We start from the raw sequence: 19,407 nt of genomic DNA, 5'->3' as shown, positions 1-19,407 counted from the left end.
TAAAATAACAACATTGACCAACATAATTGTGATTATGATGTTTTTCTATTATCAAGGACTCGTCTGCTGCACTCTCAGCAGCAGTTTTCTTTTTCAGTGTCTTTGATGTTCCCAGTATTATAAGAAATATGAAATCAAATGACCATGTTGTCAACCTCCTCTGTTTTCCAGTCCTATGGCACCTCTATAAAACACTGAGATCCTTCTTACACATTCAGAAACATCATTTCATACACCATTTACTGCATTTTGTCTCAATGAATGCACATTTTTCTTTATAGGAGGTACTGTCTCCAAAGCTTGTTTCCTAAAACAACCATTTCATTGAAATACTGGGGAAAAGCTGTTACCCAGCATGTCAGGGTCCCCCAGAAATATTGCTGTTAGACATCATATGGCAAATTACTGCAGTACTAACTGTAACCTGTTAACAGTAAATATAATCTACAGTCATAAAGTAGCTGATTTATTGTTGTTTACTGTGAGTTTTGTGGTATTTAACTGTAGAAATTACAGAAAACTAACAAGAAAAATAATTTTTTTCTTAGAAACAGAGACAAAGTTGCTTTATTTTCATTTTATTAATCATTGTCACACAGTCTGCATTTATTCCAAAATGTACAGTTGCCTTGAAGAAGAGTTCATGTATTTTATCACATGCATTATGCAAGCAAATATCCATATAAATGTAATTCAGCCCCACGGGCAGTGGCAGTCTTTTGTTGGTGTTCTCACTCTCAGCTGCTAAGTTGTTTACTTCTGTTACATCTCATTCAGCTGAAGATGTGGATAACCTTGACAGGGGAGTAATGGCACATGAAAAACACTTAGTGAGGACGGTTTTTTATTCACACAATGTCGTCTGAATAAATAGAGATGGACACGACAGTTTTTCATTTTTGACCGAGAACAGAATCTTGTTTCCTGAGGTGCTGTTATATAAACCCAACATTTATATGTGGGAGCTGGAAAGTGTGGTTCCTGGTGCAAACACTGAAACGTGTTTCGTGCTCTAAATCTAAAAATGATTTAGAGCAGGCTGCCTCATCTTGTCAGCCTGCTCTAAATCATTTTTTGTTCTACTCTTGTCTCTTGTGTAATGTCGCAGTGAGGGGGTATCCCTAATGTGGTTATCTCAGTCATAAAAGCCCCGCCCACATGCTATTCAAACCTTCAAACCTTAGACATTTTTATTTAGAAAAGCATTTGATTAATTTCTTCTTATGCTGTTTTTATAGTTTTATTGTCTTACATTGTTTTATTTACTGTTATATTGTTTTATATTCCCATTTTCTGTGTTGTAAAGCACTTTGTGATTTTTATCTGTGAAAAGCGCTATATAAATAAATTTTACTTACTTACTTACTTCTGTTTGTTGGTGGCAGCCAATCATTGGCAGGATCTTGGTATTATTAATATGTATAAATTAATTCTTATTTATATAATACGGAGTTAGTAAGGTACCGTTCGATCTACGTCCCTACTCTCACCTATGGTCACGCGCTGTGGGTAGTGACCGGAAGAGCGAGATACAAGAAGCAGAAATGGGCTTCCTCTGAAGGGTGGCTGGCCTCTCCCTTTAGAGATAGGGTGAGAAGTTCAGCAGGAGGGCCTCAGAGTAGAGCCGCTGCTCCTCCACATCGAAAGGAGCCAGTTGAGGAGGTTCAGGCATCTGAAAAGGACGCCTCCTGGTTGAGGTGTTCCAGGCATGTCCCACCGGGAGGAGGCCCCGGGGCAGACCCAGGACACGCTGGAGAGATTATATCTCTCGGCTGGCCTCGGAAGGGTTAAGCTGGAGGAGGTGGCTGGGGAGAGGGAGGTCTGGGCTTCTCTGCTTGGGCTGCTGACCCCGCGACCCGGCTCCAGATAAGTGGAATAAGATAGATGGAGTTAGTGAGGTAGTGTGCAAGAGTCTTGAGCTATTCCTCATTTTTTTGTCAAGAAAATACAAACTTTTGTGAAACACGCACACATAAATGGAACTGCAGAATATGAGACCTGTTTCCAGTGATTTTCAGTGCAGTTCTTCTGTAATCTGGCAAACCTCAGCCTTCCCTCCCGGTTTCACTTCCATAAGAATGGCTTCTTGACAGTAACCTTTCTCTGAGAACAGTGATGTGCCTTCACTGAACAGGATCAACTGAGCGGTCAGATGCATCCCTCCGACCCCACATCAGGTCTTTGTTGGATTTTTTTTCCCTCTTTCATAAGGACATGACTCAGATGTACTGATTTTGTGCTGCAGATAGTTTTTTCATAGATTCAACTAAAGAAATAATGTTTTATATTAAAGATCTAAGTTGCCTCTTATGTGTGGTCACAACACTGCTTCATCCCTTGAGTTGGAATCTGTTTTTGTTTTTGCTTGAATGATTGGAGAGATGTCTCGGGACTTTTTACCCAGCACTGTTAGTTTATGCTCAGTATTATCGTGTTTGCGCACAGCACACACAGCAAGTGTGACTTTGCTTTGTCTCCTGTTCTGACTTCTTCTATTCCCATTGTAACTGTGAGTCTGTGAAGCGAAGTTTCGATACCTGTTGTTTAGGAAGCTCCAGGCAGTGAAGTGAAAATGATTTTTTAAAAAATAAAGCGATCCACCATGGAGCTGTTGCAGAGGGAGAAATCTATTCATAGAGACCAAAAGCCTGTTGTGTACCAAGCTGTAAACATGCTGTGTAATGCTATTAAGTCAGTCATTTTTAATTTTGTCGCTGTGCCAATCTGGAAATTGCCGGTCTGTTTTAGGTTTGGCAAGAATTTAGTCAAATGAGAAAATATCAGCCAGCCAAGCCTGAAACCACAGCTCTAAAAGCTCTTACACTGCCTAATCAATATGCACTCCATAATGAGTTACAGCAGTTTAATATAAGTTTAATATGAACTCTGGATATTCCCGTTTATCTTATTTGCTTTGATGGCTTTTCATTCAGTAATTTCCTGCAGCTTTTGCTGTATTTTTGTTTTGAACAGTGACGTTTTCATTTGTCTCGTTGCAGTTAAAATGTCCCCGTGCAGCTGAATGCAGCCCGAGCGTGTCCGAGCTGCCCCAGTCGGGGATTTACATAAAATCTCTTGTAAATCTATGTATTTCTAATCATTTCCTGCCTTGTACAATCTCTGTGACCTGCTCACGTCCTTATTATGATTTTCAGATGTTTGCAGCATAGTGAAGCGTGTAAACACCTTGTACCATTCCCGTTGGTTTCATTGTCATGGTAATATTTGTAATATTCTGCTTATTCATGCGCAAAAGGGGGCCTTGTGATGGAGGTGTGCCGATGCATACAAAGAGCTCATCCCAAAGTGTGACCTTGGCTGGGTCGTGAACACAATAGTTTGTGCTTACAAACACGCTCAAGGACTTTCTCTTCCGGTGGTTCACCTGGAGCCTCGAGACATTCTGTCTGCGTGACTTTGTGTTTGGAGCAGAAAGCAAAAAGTTTGTGTAATTTCACAAGTGACCTTTTCCCCCTGTCTCCACAGACCCACACCTTATTCTCACTGCTTGGCTTAAGTCATGCTTATGTGACCAGTACTGGCAAACTGGTGGGGGTGGTGGCACTAAAAGAGGTAAGAAACGTTACTTTATTTCACCCTGCAGTTCGTTTTTCTTCCAGAAATGGACATTTACATTCCTATGTGTGCTGTGAACAGCAGTATTTTTAGGTTATTTGTCTAACAGACAGACAAACTAATGCACTTTTTATATCAAGCTGGCTTTATATACTTGCTAGGAAAAGAAGGTGAGAGCATATTACCCCGTTTTAAAGTCTCTACATTAATGTAAGGATGCACAGATAACTTTTTTTCCATTTGTCTTTGTATATTTGAAGAAACTAAGTACTCCAATATTTAAAAAAGAAGAAGAAAGAGACTGACAATCTGTCTTTTACAGTCTGGAGAAAAAAAGGCCTTCACAGCACTCTGTCAAATAGTAAGCACACCTTTAATGCTTTCATAGGATTTAAGAGTGTAAGTAGCAGTCAGGTGCTGCTAATTAAATGCTCTTTATTAATGGCAATGCTCAGAGAAGTTGCAAAGAACCCCAAGAGCTACATCTGAAACGCTACAGGCCTCCGTTAGCATGTTAAATGTTAAAGTTCATGACAGCACAACAAAGAGTTTCCAGGAAAAAAAAAGCCTCTTCTCTCTACAAAGAACATGGCAGCACAGCGTAGGTTTCAAAGTCGCATTTCAACAACAACAGTGACCTGTGGAATAATGTCCTTTGGACAGACAAAACCAAAGTGGAGACATTTGGCCATAATGCACAGAGTCGTGTTTGGAGAGAGCAAAGCTTCATCATAAAGGACTCAGGTCAGGCTGTAGCGCTGCGGTGCAGGAGTGATGAGTCGGGCTTGTTTTGCAGACACAGGACACTGCAGTCACTGAGTCGACCATGAACTCATCTGTACACCAAAGTAATCCAGAGTCAGACATGAGGCCAGCTGCCCAACAGCTAAAGCCCAAACTACCCACAGCAACCAATAATCAATCATTTTAATAACAATACATAAACACAGGATTGAAGCTAAACTGTAAACTGCAGATGTTCATGTAAAAGCTACAAGTAATCAGCCTCCAGTAAGCACACCGCTCCTTTTCACCAAATATTTTTTATGTTGTTGCTTCATTTTGATTTTGGTAGCTCTCTGCAGACTATTGCATTGGGAGTAAAAGACAAGTTAACCTGCTCTCGACGATAATCAAGCTATAAAAACGTAAAAACGTAAAAAGCCAGACTTTAGAAAAGGTCTGCATCCTACAGAGCCAAATTAAAATGTGGGACGCAAGGTAAATATGCTGTGCAGTCCCAGATAAGCAGGAACATCTGGTCACCCTATAAGCAGTAAGTGTTGTAGTTAATCACAGAGTAAGAGTGTTTGTGCGCTCTGTTGGAGTCATGTTAAGTAGCAATAGAGACCTTTAAAAATTAGCTTAATCGTGCCTTTTATTAAATGCTAGAAAGGTTGGTTTATTGTTTATAAAGATGCATGAGACAGAGCTTCATCTAATGAATAAATAGCTCAGACCAAACGGGCATAAAGAGTAAGCGTTGAACTGGATTAAAATTAACATCCTCCTCCTTTTATATAATCAGGGATTAAATGGTATTCCCCTTAAAATGAGTGCAAATGAACACATTTGTACTTGTATGAGGCGTTGCTGAAGGCAAACAAAAAGGTTGGGCACTGCTGGTCTGGATCTCAGCAGCACAGCCACAGCATGGCTAAAGCAGCCAGACCACAACCAGCTAATGGAAAAACTCTGAAACTATCTGAAGGTCTCCAGAACTGAAACCTAAGCATTAAATGAAATTAACTTTCCTGATCCAAGTCCAAAAAAAGCTCCTTTTTTAATACACTCAACCTTTGGAAGTCTTCTCTTGTTTGTCTTTAATTTGGAGGAAAAAATCCAATTTGTTTTTGCTCCTAATTTCCTTGGAGTCTCGTAAAGCTTTTTGAATTATGTGTGAGCATAATCAATAAGCTCTCTGTAAGTTTTGGGCTCCTGTCTTTATCCATAATGGTCTCTGACTCATGCTCCTGTGTCGCCTCATTTTCTTTAACTTTTCTTTCCTCCATCTGTGTAATTGCTCACCACTGACTCTGTCTAATCCCTGCTTGCTTTCCTTCATTTCGTCTTTACATTTTCACCATTCATGTATGAATTCCGCTCATTTCTTCTTGTTTTTAATTCTTCCCCTCACTCTTCAAACCCTGCCTCTCCTTCTTACTCTTCTTCTTCTTCCTCTTCCTCTTTCTCTTCTTCTTCTTTCTCTTCCTTTTTCTCTTCTTCTTCTTTCTCTTTCTCTTCTTCTTCTTTCTCTTCCTTTTTCTCTTCTTCTTCTTCCTCCTCCAGCTCCAAAAGGCCATCGAGGGCTCCACACGCTCTGGTGTCCGGCTCCGCCCTCCTCTGGCCAGTTTTCGTGATATCAGCAACCACAACTCGGTCTCTAAACCTCCACCTCCATCTCCCAACGCCCCTTCCTCTCCTCCCTCACCTGAAATTGTTGCTCAGGCTCCTCCCCTCTCTCCCCCCTCCCCCTCTCAACACCACCACCATCACAGCCATGAGAATGAAACAGAGGTGTTGATCGAGGGTGTGCCGAGGGAGGTGGAGGAAAGCACCAGTAGCGCTTCGGGGAGCGGCAGCAGCACGGTGGCCTGCAGCTCGGCCAGCAGGAGCTGCAGCTGCAACAGCAACCTCACCCTCCCTCCTTCTTCTACTCCTCCCCCAGTCCCCTCTTCCTCCACTCCTCCTCCCTCTCCTCCTCTCTCCTCCATCCGCCTCTCCACCCTACAGAGACTCTTTGAGGAAGAGGAAGACAGCGATGATGAGCCTATGGTTTAGCTTACACAAGAGTGATGCTTTTTTTTTTATAATGGAAAACTTTTATAATAGTTTGAGTTTATTTCTTCTGTTCTTAATACATTTCTCCGGTCTTTGTACTTCCATTTACCTCTTTTTATGTTACTGGTACAGCTTCCACACACTGGTTTCACAGACCATCACCTGTTTGGTGCAAAAAACACCTTAAACTGCAATATTCATCTAGTTCCTTTGTATCAGGTGCGATTAGAAAGTTCGTGGTCTCCGCCCACAAAAGAAAAAAACAAACACTGACTTAAATATGGCTGATCTTTCCTACAAGATCAGGTCACTGTGCACTTCTGAACCTCCAGTGTGCCTGTGCTCCGTCTGGAAAGCCCCCTGGAAGCTGTGGTACGACTGCACATACACGTTTGTAATTTCAAAATGCATGTGAAGAGCGCTCATCCCCTTCTCTGTCACAATGACCCAACTTTAACATAAGGATCATCACTGGTGATAACGACCTGTTCATTTTTATACAGAGGTCTATTTTTTCTTCAGTTTAAATCAAATGCTCCCTTTACCAGTAAAGCATGGCTGAGGCTTCTCTTTGTCTGCACCAGCACCCTGCAGTAACATCCAGTTACAGCAGGCCTGTGGGGATAGTTTGCTTCCCTTGTGAGACGAGCTTTATGGTCACAAACACCCCCTAGTTGTTCTTGTGGGGACCTGGATTTTGGTTCCCACAAGTATTGTAAACTTGCAATTTTTGGTCCCCACAAAGATATGAATACACACTCACTCACACATGCACAGAGACCTCTCCAAGTGAAAAAAGTTAAATGTAAGATGCTTATTATTTTAAAGAATAACTCTGGTTAATAATCGAGAATATAACATTGACCAAAATGACCGTGATTATAATTTTTGCTGTAATAAAACAGGAGCTCCACACGGCGATCTAAAAACAAGCAAACAGTGGATGTGTGTCCAGAGATGTAAAGTGAGGCGACATCGAAGCTGAAATCAACCAAATTAAAGTCGCGTATGTTGTTTTCTTTTTGTGGGCGGATTCGTTGAGCGCTCTGATTGCCACGCGTAAGCTCTGAAGCTCTGTACGTCTGTAACGTTTGCTCGTTTTGTTTTAATTTCTGCTCATTTTCTTTCTCTTGTTGTTTCACACTTTGATTTTCATGGGTTAAATTGTAGATGCTGCCAAGTCCACAAAGTCAGGTATCTAACTGTGATATGCTCTTTTTGAATATTTGATAATGACGGTTTTAGCACTCTTAAACTTATTTCGGAGATCCAGTAATATCACTGGTTAAGGTCAAATAACCCACCTGTTCAGCTGCTAGACATGTTGAATCGCCCTGTGATGAACTGGTAACTGTCCATAGGCTCCAGCCCTTCAACTAACCTAAACTGGAGAAGCGGTTAATAAAATGGATGGATGGACATTACTGAGGAGTAGATTGATAAAACACTGCTACCATTTCTACTGTCTGAATCCAGACTGCGATTGATTAACTGTGCCTCTGTCACAGCTGTTTCCAACACCACACACTTTACTGTATGTTCTGTGGGGTTATTTTGACTGTAACGCTCTCTGCTCAGCTGAATCCGAATAATCAATCAAAAGCTTTGCTTCCCAAACAAGAGGTGAACCCGGTGAACTGCCGCACAGTTGTCCTGTGTTAGCCAATCGCTTAAGTCTTAAAAAAGGTAGGATTTTATCAGATGAGAGCAGAGGGTATTGATTTATTTTAACTGGCAACGAACCGTGTGGGTAGCAGAAAACTAATGGAGCTGCTCAGTCCACTGTGGAAGATTGGCCAAAGCCCCACAACGACCTCCAAATTGTGCGGCGACCTTGTGGATGCAGCCTCGGAGCTCATCTCATCACAGTTAAGTTGATAGATGGTGCGGCTGGAGGCGGCTGACGACAGCAAAACCTCGCCGTGCAGATCCTCAAGATTCTCCTTTTCTCCTCAAAAAGGAAGCCTTGCAGATTTAACCCTAATCACTTTAATAATTCTAAATGGGATTATCAGAAAAATCTACTGAAGCTCAGAAGCTCATTCTAATATGATGATAGCCAAGGTTCTCTGACAGGGAAGGAGACATGTACAGATGTGTTGCCAGAGAAACGTTTCCCAGTTAATGCTGTTAAAGATGCTAAAAATAGCTTCTTTTTTAAAGCTGTTGTGATGGTTATTATAAGAAGCAAAGCTGCTCATGTAACATTTTCAAAGAATAAAAGTCAAGAAATTTAATGACTATTTAACCTTAATGTCTTCCTGAGCTTTTGCCTTCTAGGCAGCTGCCTCTGTAGATGGTTCAGGTGTCTGGTTCATATATAAGCTTCAGTTAATCACATACAACTGAAAACAGGCCTGCTTAATACAAGCAGCATCTGGTACCTCCACGTCAGAAATGCAATTCTTCAACTGTTTTGTGGTTTCAACACAACAGCAGGAACAAAAACCAAACGCTTTGCAAAAAGAGGCTTTGAGCTGTGAAGTTTGGAGTTGGGTGAAAATCACAATCTCAGTGTCCGTGGTCTGTCAGCATCAGGGTATTAAAAAATAAAGAAGAATCAGGCAGTATGTATCGGTGGGCTTCCACCAGGTCTGCTGGAGGGATAACACAGCACTGTCCTCCCACAGTACCACATACTGTGTGTCACAGTCATGCTCACCTCTCACACAGACTGCAGACACTCTGCTGCTGCTGCAAGAGAAGAAAAGGGGATGACTTAGAGTGAAGAGGAAAAGAGTTAGATCACAACACTCGTCTGGTGGTTATATCTGTCTTATTTTTACAGTTGGTAAAACATCTCGATGCTTCAGGTCAAGAGAGGAGAGGGTGGGGATGTTTGATGGGGTAAGAGGTGTGACGTGATAGTCAAATGGTTTGGCTTCGTGTGGAGTTTTTGAACATGATCTTTGGTTATTTTTTTGACAGCACTATTGTCTGTTGACTAAGCCTAAGTGGAAATGTGGACCCTCAGGTATATAGCAGGGGATATCCAAGCTAAGATTTTATGAATACATTACTTTAGTATAGTTTATTTTTAAACAAATGACTAAAAAGCTAAAAAAGAAACAAATCTAACTCGAACATGATTGCTAGAAGCACTCGACTACATGCGTCTGTTACCTACAGATTCATCTGCAGATATCTTTATCTGTTTGTTGAGATTGTTTGCTAATGTCAAACACAACACATAATGGGACTTCATAACCAAACATGTAAAATAAATGGTCTCTAAATGACCAGATTTTCTCCCCGTCATGAACAAAGGGTGGGAACCTCAGCCATTGCATCCATGCACCGTTTCTCCATTTCTCCTTCATCTCTCTCTCTTATACGGTCTTCTTATTAACTCCTGGTATCAGTTTCTCAGGTGTTGCCTTAAAAGTCTTTAAACCTTCAGATTTGACAAAACATTTCTTTATGTCTGTTTCTTGGGTGTGGAGGGACATCGGTGCAGGTCTCAGTGTTTATTTGTGGTTGTGGTTAATGTAGTATTTATTTCTGTTTTAGTCATTATCTTCAACTTTATAAACTGTGAACAACTTAGCTAAATAAAGTTTTATTTGAATGCTTTACTGTGTTTGAATTTGGTTTATTTATCCAGGTCAGGCTTGTTGCTAAGAAAGGTCTGAAGGCAAAAGTGGGGCCACCTTGGTTCTAGCAAGGTGTACTTAATAAAGTGGCCAGCTAGCAGTTGTAGCTTATCTAAAGCATCGATAGATTGGCAGACAGGCTGTGGTGCTAGTAATTACAGGATCCAGTGTAGTGAAGTGACTGCAGTCTGTTTCATCATTGTTTTATTTCCATGTCTGCATAAAATGAAATCCTTTCTGTGAATTACTCTTTGTGATGGAGTTGTTTTTAAGTGTCTTGTTATCATTAAAAAGTAAAATTACGCTACGACAGGATCTTTACGACCTTGTCTGTCACCATGACAGACGAGAAAGTCGAATGCGACCTCTGCCCGGCACCATCGCTGCTTGCAGCTAAATTATTAAACTTTACTTTATTCTGACAAGATGACAGGATTTTATTTTTCTACTTTAATTGCTTTTTATCGCGTGTTATTTGCAAAGAGTAAGTGTCACTTTGATACGTGACTTTGAAAGAATTTTTTAGGCTTTCAATTAGTCTTTTTTGGAAGATGCCTGACTCATTTTAGAAGAAACCTTTTCTGGGTGGCGTGGACTGTGCAGAAATTATTTTGAAAGACCGAGTAATTATTCAGCACGACGGACACCTCGTGCAGTTAAATCTGACAAAAACTCTATATTAGGTTTCATAGCTTTAATAACCTTGTGGCCCTCGTTTCTTTGTCAGTCAGGTGACACCCTTTCGAGCGTGCAATCATTTGGCGTTTTGGGCGCTAGAACGATTTACAGGATGAGATCTCAAAGAGGACAAACAGAGGACAGATGATTATCAGAGCAATTAGGGGCATCAGGGTCTTAATCACAGGAGGGTAAGACTGAATCGTTCTCAGTAGCTCTGTCTCAAAGAGACGATGTGAAAAAATAACGCATAATTACATTGATTTGCATTGATTTTATCAGTGGCAGCTGGTCCATGGAGGCAGAGGAGGTTGTTCCTCTTTGGGGGGTTTTGAAATAAAGATGAGGTCAATGCAAGAGGGGAAAAGGATTGAAATAAATCCTTCCCAAAACTCAGCATCATTTATAAAATACATTTTGTCTCTTTCATGCTGACCCGCCCCAACAACCATTCGCACTCACATCACATCCACACCTATAAGCAATATAAATTAATAATTTAATCTAATCCCGACTAACTAAATGTCTTTGGACTGTGGGAGGAAGCCAGAGGGAACATGCAAACCCCACACACAAACACCCCGGCTGTGGGGGAATCAAACTCTGGACCTTCACGCTGTGAGGCAACTGTGCTAACCACCGTGCTGACCAATGTTTCTCAGGTAATGTCTTGATGCACGCTCAATCATCCAGGTAAGTAAATCCTAAAACATTGATTCTGTTCATCTGGACATTTTCAGTGGGAGAAACGTTTCCTCATTCATCCAACTGACTTCCTCAGTCTCAGCTGACTGCAGGTTTCCCCAATCTTATAAACAGTACATTTGTACAAACACTGAATGAATTCAGTTTGCTAGGTTTCTCAAGTAACATTTAAGATTCATCATGAGCTGATGATTCATCTGTTGTGAAATTAAACCCTCAGAACGGCTCCCAAAAAGCTTAAAATGATAAAAGGACTTGAACATACAAGGACACTCTTCTACCTCCCAACGATAATGGAGTCCTCACATGAAGGAGGCTGTTGATTGTGATCAGAGCAGCTGAAGTGTTTTTATGGAACTGCTGGCGACAAGAACGCTGCCACAGGTCAGTAAAGAAACTGCACACTGCTGCTTGAAACACAGCAAGATATTCAAGTATTCAGGCCTTTGCTTTCTCTGACTTGCTTAATATATAATGGGCTCATATAAAAGCTCATTTAAGACAACCTATTTAAACTACCTTACTTTGTAACACATTCCTAACCCAACCTGATGCCTATTCTTTTTTGTACTGGCGATCTTGCTGCTATATCTCCCCAGTAGGGCCAAAAAAATCAAATGCTTTGCATTAATGTAAAACTGTCTTTAAAAGCTGCTGTTAAACACCTGTAATTACATGTTTGTTACAGGTATAAAGAGGATGCAGTGCCAAGTTTGAGACGAAAAGGCATAGACACAGATTTTTGCAGGTGACCTTATTGCATATGTATTTATAAGAGCACAAATATTTCAGAGGCGAGAATTCAATGAAGTTAGATACATTTGATTTTTGTAATATTATTTAATGGCAAACAGGCACTTATTTTCTTATTTTGTGCCAGATGTGGGGCAGCATGGTGGCACGGTGGTTAGCACTGTTGCCGTACAGCAAGAAGGTCCTGAGTTCAATTCCACCATCAGGCCGGGGTCTTTCTGTGTGGAGTTTGCATGTTCTCCCCGTGTTTGCGTGGGTTCTCTCCGGGTACTCCGGCTTCCTCCCACCGTCCAAAGACATGCAGCTTGTGGGGATAGGTTAATTGGATAATCCAAATTGCCACTATGTGTGAATGTGTGAGTGAAAGTGAGTGCGAATGGTTGTCTGTCCCTGTGTGTTGGCCCTGCGACAGACTGGCGACCTGTCCAGGGTGTACCCCGCCTCTCGCCCTATGACAGCTGGGATAGGCTCCAGCGCCCCCCGCGACCCTGAAAAGGATGAGCAGAAGCGAATGGATGGATGGATGGATGTGCCAGATGTGGGTGTGATAGGTGCTGCTAAGAGTTCAGTTGGAGTGATAGAGGCAGATGTTGGAAACACGTTTTTTGGGATGGCCTAATGCACGGGGCTGTAGACGAGTTAATTTTTAAAGTGAGCAAAGCATTTTGCAGTGTTTCAAGTTTTAGTGTCTTGTGAATTGCAAATAAAGAAAACCGCAGAAAGCACAAAAGCTTTTGTGCATCTTTATTCAGCACAAATCACATTTATGCATTTTGCTCTGTATGCCTCTCTAGTATTAGATCTATTACATAACTTATAGAGAAGTCTGGCAAAATACGGCTAATAATGTGACTCAGAGTTGAATTGTTGAGTTGAGTCTTGGCATATGTTGTGTAGCCATCACTGAATTTAATGGGGATTTTGTAAAAAGAGGTTTGTTTATTGCCCTCAGGTAGCTGAGTCAGATTCTTTTCTCTGACTTTGAATAGCTGCAACATCACATGGCATGCAGGGAAAAAAATGTCTGTATTTAACGCACATGGAACAAAAGGAGTAATTTATTAATTCCTGGATTAGTCGGGATCATGGGGTAATTTCTGCACCGTGTTATTCCTCTACACATCCTATAGCCCGGCTGTTATACACAGACTTATACACAGTCCAAAGACAGCCCTTATACTAGAACATATCAATTCACCTTCCCCTCCTGCTCCCACATTACTTCATTTGCTGCTTCTGGAGAGAAACACATGCGTAAAGCTTGTGCTCGTTCACTCTCACTTCCTAATGGATCACCTGCAAACATCCCTTATGATCACCGAGACGTCACTTTTATTTGTCCCGCCTAGTAACTCTGGCCAAATATAAATTCCTGCACATGGCAAAAATAAAGGAGTCCCTATTGAATCATCAAAAATACTTTCTACATGATAACTTTACAAGTGTAACTGTGGTTGTGGTAATCAAATGTAACTGCATTACTGGTAGATACAATAAATGGCAGTTAAAGGAAGAGTTATAGGAAGGTGTTTTACTACAATAAAAGCCATAAAATGAAACTAAAAACTAAGACATAATTCAAATGTTTCAACAATGTTTAGCTCTAGAGTGCAGCGCCCACAGTCAAACGACAGACTCTCAAAGGAGATTCTGAGAGCTTGTATTTCAGTTAGTGATTATTTATTTGACAGTGAGTTGATTCCTTGTGATATTCCAGAGTCTGTTTTTACTTCAGGGTTTTCTAGTAATGTCCTCTTCTAGTTTGGGTTCATGCGTTCATTGTTACTCCAGTGTGTTGAGCTTTATTTTGACCTTTTTTTAATTTGAAGTCTGTTTTCGTGGCTTCCTGATTCCTGATTAGATGGTTGCTGCTCTAGCGTTAGTTTTGAATTCTTCATCTGTGTTAAGCGTCAGCTCCTAGTTTGAGTTGGATGTTTGTGTGTTTGGTTCTCTTGGTGTTCTCGTGTTTGATCCTCCTCATGTCTCATTTTGTGGTTAATTGCCTTTCATGCGTTGGGTAAGCAGCCGATAAATGGCTCACTTTTCCATCATGTCTGCCTTCGTGTCCTGCATAAACCTTGACAGCTCTCCCCTGTTTAGAAAGTTGCTCATTAAGGCAAAGAGGTAACACATTATCTTAATGAAGGCATCACAGGAGAAAAAACGTTTTTGGCACAGAACAGCACAGAGAGGAATTTGTTTCCCAGAATATATATTTTACACACAAACAAAGCTACATTCATACAAACATACATACAGTGTTACATTCATACAAATACATATCGGTTTATTTGATTTTTTCCCTTTTATTATAAAAAGCAATTTGATATATTATTACTTTGTATTACTGTGTTATACTGTTAGGGCTAGTTCACTGTTAAAAAGCATGCACGTTCTTTTGGTTGTGTCCAGAGCAAGTGTTTGCAAATAACTCCAAGTGCATGCCTCAGGTTGCCATGAGTTCTAGATTACGCCGTCTTTACCTCATCAAGACATCTCAGCCGTCAGTCAAACCTAAACACATTAATTAGCCAATCAAACTGCTCTCTGACCAGGTATTTCTGGCCTTGAAGGGGTGTTTATTTTTGCATACAAAAGCCTACTTCTGATGCTGAAAGCATCTTGAAACAGCCACTCTGAATTATTTGCAAACCCTGATTGTGCCCATGTTTGTTGTATTGCGCTGAATTTATAAATAGGCCCTTAACTTTTTTCTTCTTATCCTTTCTTTTAATTTTCCCCCATCCCTCTGTTGCCAGTTTGGCTTTCAGTCCTGGTTCTTTGTTCCAGTCAGTCCAAACTGTTTATTGAATACATCTTTATTCTCAAACAGCTTGTTTCAGCAGTCACTGAATTCAAGTCTCTCTTCTGCCTTAAATTAAAGTTAATTAGTCTCATATATGTGATATTCCAGATTTCCCATACTAGACTGGTGGTAGGGGTGTCTCCTTGGCCATAGTGTACATTACATCCCACATTCTCATCGAAAAAAAAGTCGCATTTCCTCAGCCTCAAAGTAGGTAAATATTTGGGAGAGGGAGGGGTTGGGATAATAGCTTGACTGATTATTGAAGTATTAATTTCCAGTTTTTGACAGTGTTTCGTCCAAATGACTCAGTTGGTTGCAACAACAACAATGGAGCCCTCGTCTGCCTCTTCATCTTTCTCTTCCAATGACTGGACGACGCAGGGCGTGACGTCAAAGGGTATCCTCTCTGCGACGGGTTCGGTGGTCTGTGCTGGTAGTCCTGGGCTTGAACCTCTGGTCGAAGGGGCATCTTCCCTCAGCGGGGAGGGCGTCAAAGAGCACGGCTCTGGCTCCAAAGTTAATGTTACCTCTTCTACCTGTGAAGGCAGGAAGTAGAGATTTTTAAGGACATTTGTTCTGTATCGCAGGTGAGTGAAGCTCTGTTGTTCATTCTTGTAAGGTGCTTACATGTTGTTCTTACAGATAAGAGCCAATTTTTGAAATAATTGTGCTCTCTAAAATGTTAGTCATGTGTCTGATTTGGGGCAGTAGAACCAATAGAGCTTGCCCGGTTAAGATGCCACCATCCCTTCACCCAAGGGTTTGTCAAGTGGCATTACGCAGGCTTCATTTAGGCATCATGAAGTTTTGGAACCATGGGTGGTTATAATTAGTCAAGTGCTTAGTTATAAATATTTATAAGCAAAAGATTTGACTTTCACTCACCAAAACTACAGCACAGATTTCTAAAACAGTCACTTTTCATGCTGAACTGTGCAAGCAATAAAATTGTCATATAATTTCATTAATAAAAAAACACAACAAACATGGTCAAGAAGTTCAGTTCGGTGACTCGGATAATCTGAAATAATAATAATAGTTATGAAAGATGAAACTGGTTATGGAGACCAAAACTGTTCATGATTTTTTATTGTGCACAGGAGTCTATGGAAATTTGACAAAACTGCAGTTCATCACATGGCCACTTGACTCAATCCCCATAGGTTTCCATATTAAATATTCAGCTTTTTAGCATAAAAATGTAAAACACAGTTTTGGTCTCCATGGATACTTTCCTGTTTGAAACAGCTGGGTTATCTTTTTTTTAATAAATTGTCTCTTGGAGATTGTCAAAGCTTGGCTGCTTTGTTTCCAGGCGGCTGGTAGGTGTGTCTGTGTGATGCAACACGCAGTTTAAGACTGCAGCTTGTTAACTAGTTGATAACCTAGTACTCCACCATGACCACAAATATTAAAAAAAGGTATGGGCTGCTCTTTTATGTACAATATTACTGTTTTAAAATGGGATTGACTTACCTTTACACCCAAGCGGCAGTTTTTAATAATAACGTTTTCCTGATTCTTCAGCGTTTTTAGTACAGTGTATTGTTTCTAACTCACCTTTGTTAGCTCCTCCTCTTCCTCTTCACGCTGTTCAGGGAAGTCTTCAGACTCAGGCTCTGGCTCTTCTCCGACCGTCTCCACCACGCCTCCGACCATGTCAGCCATCTGTGCATTCAAGTGTCCAACGATCTCCACCTGCAACCAGTTAAATTTGACTGAAGCGCTTGTTGAACGGAATTTAAACTGGAAAGGGATTCAACAGGTTAGTGGCATTTTCACACGTAATTTAAACTGACATCCGTCCTTCACTTGGGCTCCAGAAGTCCCTGATAACAGGTAAAATAAAAAGACAAATAAAACAGAAGACGAACAGGAGATGGCCCGACCCAGCATGGTTTTCATCTGCAGGTGGTCAGAGCAAAAGAACATACACTTTAGCTGGGTGCAACAGATACAGATGCCGATTCCAAACGCTGAAACTTGCGGACCTTGTGGCATGCCACTCTGACGACCAGGCTGATTTACACATCTCTTTCAAAACTCATCAAATCCACTTCAGGCAGTCATGCTGAGTGCTCCATGCAGACCTCCAGCCTGTCTCCTACCTTGCAGACTTTCCTGGCAGTTCATCTTTCACTGCTCTACAGATGTGTGCTAAATAGGCCTGCTGATATAAACAAAGCCAGATTCATAAAACAAAGAATTAGCAGAGAAAACACAAAAATATATCAGCATTCAACCTTTATCTTTAATCGAGACCAAACATCATAAACCGTAGCTTCCAGCAGAAACTAGACATGCTGTCACGGCTATGATGACTGCATTGTCTCAGTCACTCTGTAATAGTGACAGGAGACAGAGTCCTATCCTTGCAACTGCATATATAGTCACGCACCCTTGTGTCCTTGCAAACTGTCATAGCCGCTCTGTCAGAACATATTAAACCACCATCGAGTCTGCAAGCTCTGTAATCCGAGCATTTGGATTCAGCAGGCGAGCGCCTACCTGATGTGCCTCAACCTGTGCTGCTCCCCACAGGTCAGCTAGCCGAGGGTGAGTGGGTGGACCGAGGCTGTGGATGGTGCTATTGGGCGTGGCTTGGAGTGAATGGGAGGCACTGTGTAGCCTGTGCTCCATAGACTGTAAAGGGAAGCAAGAATAAAAACAGAATATTCAGGATTTGGCCGTTAATATGTAACCCCGATCAACAATCTCTTGGCTTGTGGCCGCTTATTTTTTAAACTTTTGTTTTTCTCTGGAACAATAAAATTGCCTCCCACTAGGAATCTAAAAACACCCACAACCAACTGCTCCTGACATTTGAATAATGGACGGCGTAGTGCTGTAACGCGCACATATTGCCAAACAAAAGACGAGGCCGCTTTTTTCTTCCAACATTTATCCCAAGGGCTTTTGCAGGAGGTGGAGGACACATACTCTAGTATTTTTTTTTTCCACTCTCTTCTAGTTTGGCTTCTACTTTTAAAATCTCTCTAAATTATGAGGTTGCTGCAGGGAACGGTGAGGAAATGCCTTGACTGGAAGATTTTATTCTAAATGTAACACGTTCAATAGTCTCCTTCTCCGGGGAAGGCATATAATACACACGGTAAAGCTAACAAGCTCATTTCCATTGTGGTCTCGGATCAGTACACCTTTTCTAAGACACAGTCCCTGACCTTTTCAAGTATGTATTTCATAACTCGCAGTTATTTAATGAGCTCTGAGAATGCACCCAATGCAAGAGCAGCCAACAAAGTCTCGGGGTGTCACAGTTCACCGTGACTCACTTCGTTTGCAGAAAACCTTCCAGCAGACTGAGAGCTGAAAGTCAGCAGCTGATTTCAACAATATTCAAACTGTCTGCACAAAATGAACCCATAAGAAACTTAAACAAGGTCAGCAAGCGCACATGTTGTGGGAGCAGAAACATGTGGTGTATAGATTTAATAGGACAGCAGACCTAAGGCTGTGTGCATGCATGATTTATACTGGACTGTGTTAGTGTAACAGTTATCTGTGAAGGTGCTTTGAATCTGCTGAGTGGTATTTGTGTTTTCCATTTTAAGAAGCTGCTGCCATCAACACTGCAAAATCTCACCAAACAAGGTGGAAACCTTTCCTTCATGTTGAGAAAGTTAAAGTTCAGCCATCATGGACTTTTTCCCCTAAAGCAGAGGTGTCCAACATAAGGCCCGGGGACCAGAACCAGGCTTAAATCCAGCCCACTGGACATCTTTGGAAAATGTAAAGGAGGGTATTATAATAAGGAGGGCTGTATTTTTATCAGTTTTACAGCTTCACCTTCTGATAAAGACCTCCCCCATGGCCTTTTTTACTACACCAAAGTAACAAGTAAAATATAACAGAAATTTCTATATTATAGAAATTATAATAATTATTATATTTTTTATTTTGATTCATTAATTATGAATTACTAATTTAATTGTGACTGTAGGAGAGTCTAAGTAAAGGCCATAACCCTTTCTATAATTTTCCACATTTGTTTATTTGTCCTGACTATAATTCACTTCTTTCACTTCTTCTTCTATCTTTCTTATATCAAATGGATTGAATGTGTAGTTAAAGATCCTTACACAGACAGAAAAGAATGATTTGGTTCGGCCCACTTAAGATGTAAGTGGGGTGTACGTGCCCCATGATGTAAAAAGAGTTTGATATAAGTATACACAAAGGACAAATTCAGCCTCTAGGTCTGAAAAGTAATCAGAACCTACATCCTTTCTAATGGCCACCAGGGGGCGACCTCTCTAAGTCTGTCTGTAAATAAGTCTTTGGGAAAACGTCTGTACTTGTTGCTTCATGTGTGACCTCAGTAGATGTTTTTTGGATGGGTTTATGTTATGAATTACTACTTTTAAATCTTATTTAATATAACATGTAATTATTTTGTTATGTTATAAACTAGGGTACAAGCAAAGACGTGGCTAACTTGTGATTTACGAGTTATTACCGTATGAGCATTAAATATCCTCTGTTTGTTGTTTT

At 40.9% G+C, this 19,407-nt stretch overlaps 2 protein-coding genes across 6 annotated transcripts in view; one reads left to right on the top strand and one right to left on the bottom strand.

Annotated features, from left to right (window-relative positions):
• LOC147303301 (chloride channel protein 1-like) overlaps window positions 1-9,913 on the top strand; it is a 53,426-nt gene extending 43,513 nt beyond the window's left edge. Inside the window, exons 23-24 of the mRNA XM_086280406.1 lie at window positions 3,487-3,573; window positions 5,866-9,913. Coding sequence (XP_086136532.1) covers window positions 3,487-3,573; window positions 5,866-6,357 — 579 coding nt within the window. The 3' untranslated portion in view covers window positions 6,358-9,913. The remainder of the gene's footprint in view (window positions 1-3,486; window positions 3,574-5,865) is intronic.
• A 2,908-nt stretch (window positions 9,914-12,821) lies between these two features.
• Window positions 12,822-19,407, bottom strand: part of LOC147303299 (uncharacterized) — a 75,887-nt gene continuing 69,301 nt past the window's right edge. For 4 of the 5 annotated variants that reach the window (XM_086281349.1, XM_086281352.1, XM_086281351.1 and 1 more), the window contains 3 exons: window positions 17,404-17,538; window positions 16,456-16,593; window positions 12,823-15,431 (listed from right to left, as the gene is read on the bottom strand). In XM_086281349.1, the coding sequence (XP_086137475.1) occupies window positions 15,201-15,431; window positions 16,456-16,593; window positions 17,404-17,538 (504 nt within the window). In that variant the 3' untranslated portion in view covers window positions 12,823-15,200. Of the gene's footprint in view, window positions 15,432-16,455; window positions 16,594-17,403; window positions 17,539-19,407 lie in introns of all 5 variants that reach the window. The other variant, XM_086281350.1, reaches the window with a different exon arrangement.

This window comes from Aulonocara sp. 'chitande type north' Nkhata Bay, linkage group LG22 (genome assembly GCF_057382095.1).
Source record: "Aulonocara sp. 'chitande type north' Nkhata Bay isolate Kocher_YH1m ecotype deep benthic linkage group LG22, A_spYH_male_GT1.1, whole genome shotgun sequence".
Taxonomy (NCBI): domain Eukaryota; kingdom Metazoa; phylum Chordata; class Actinopteri; order Cichliformes; family Cichlidae; genus Aulonocara; species Aulonocara sp. 'chitande type north' Nkhata Bay.
This window is presented reverse-complemented; position numbering and strand designations above follow the sequence as displayed.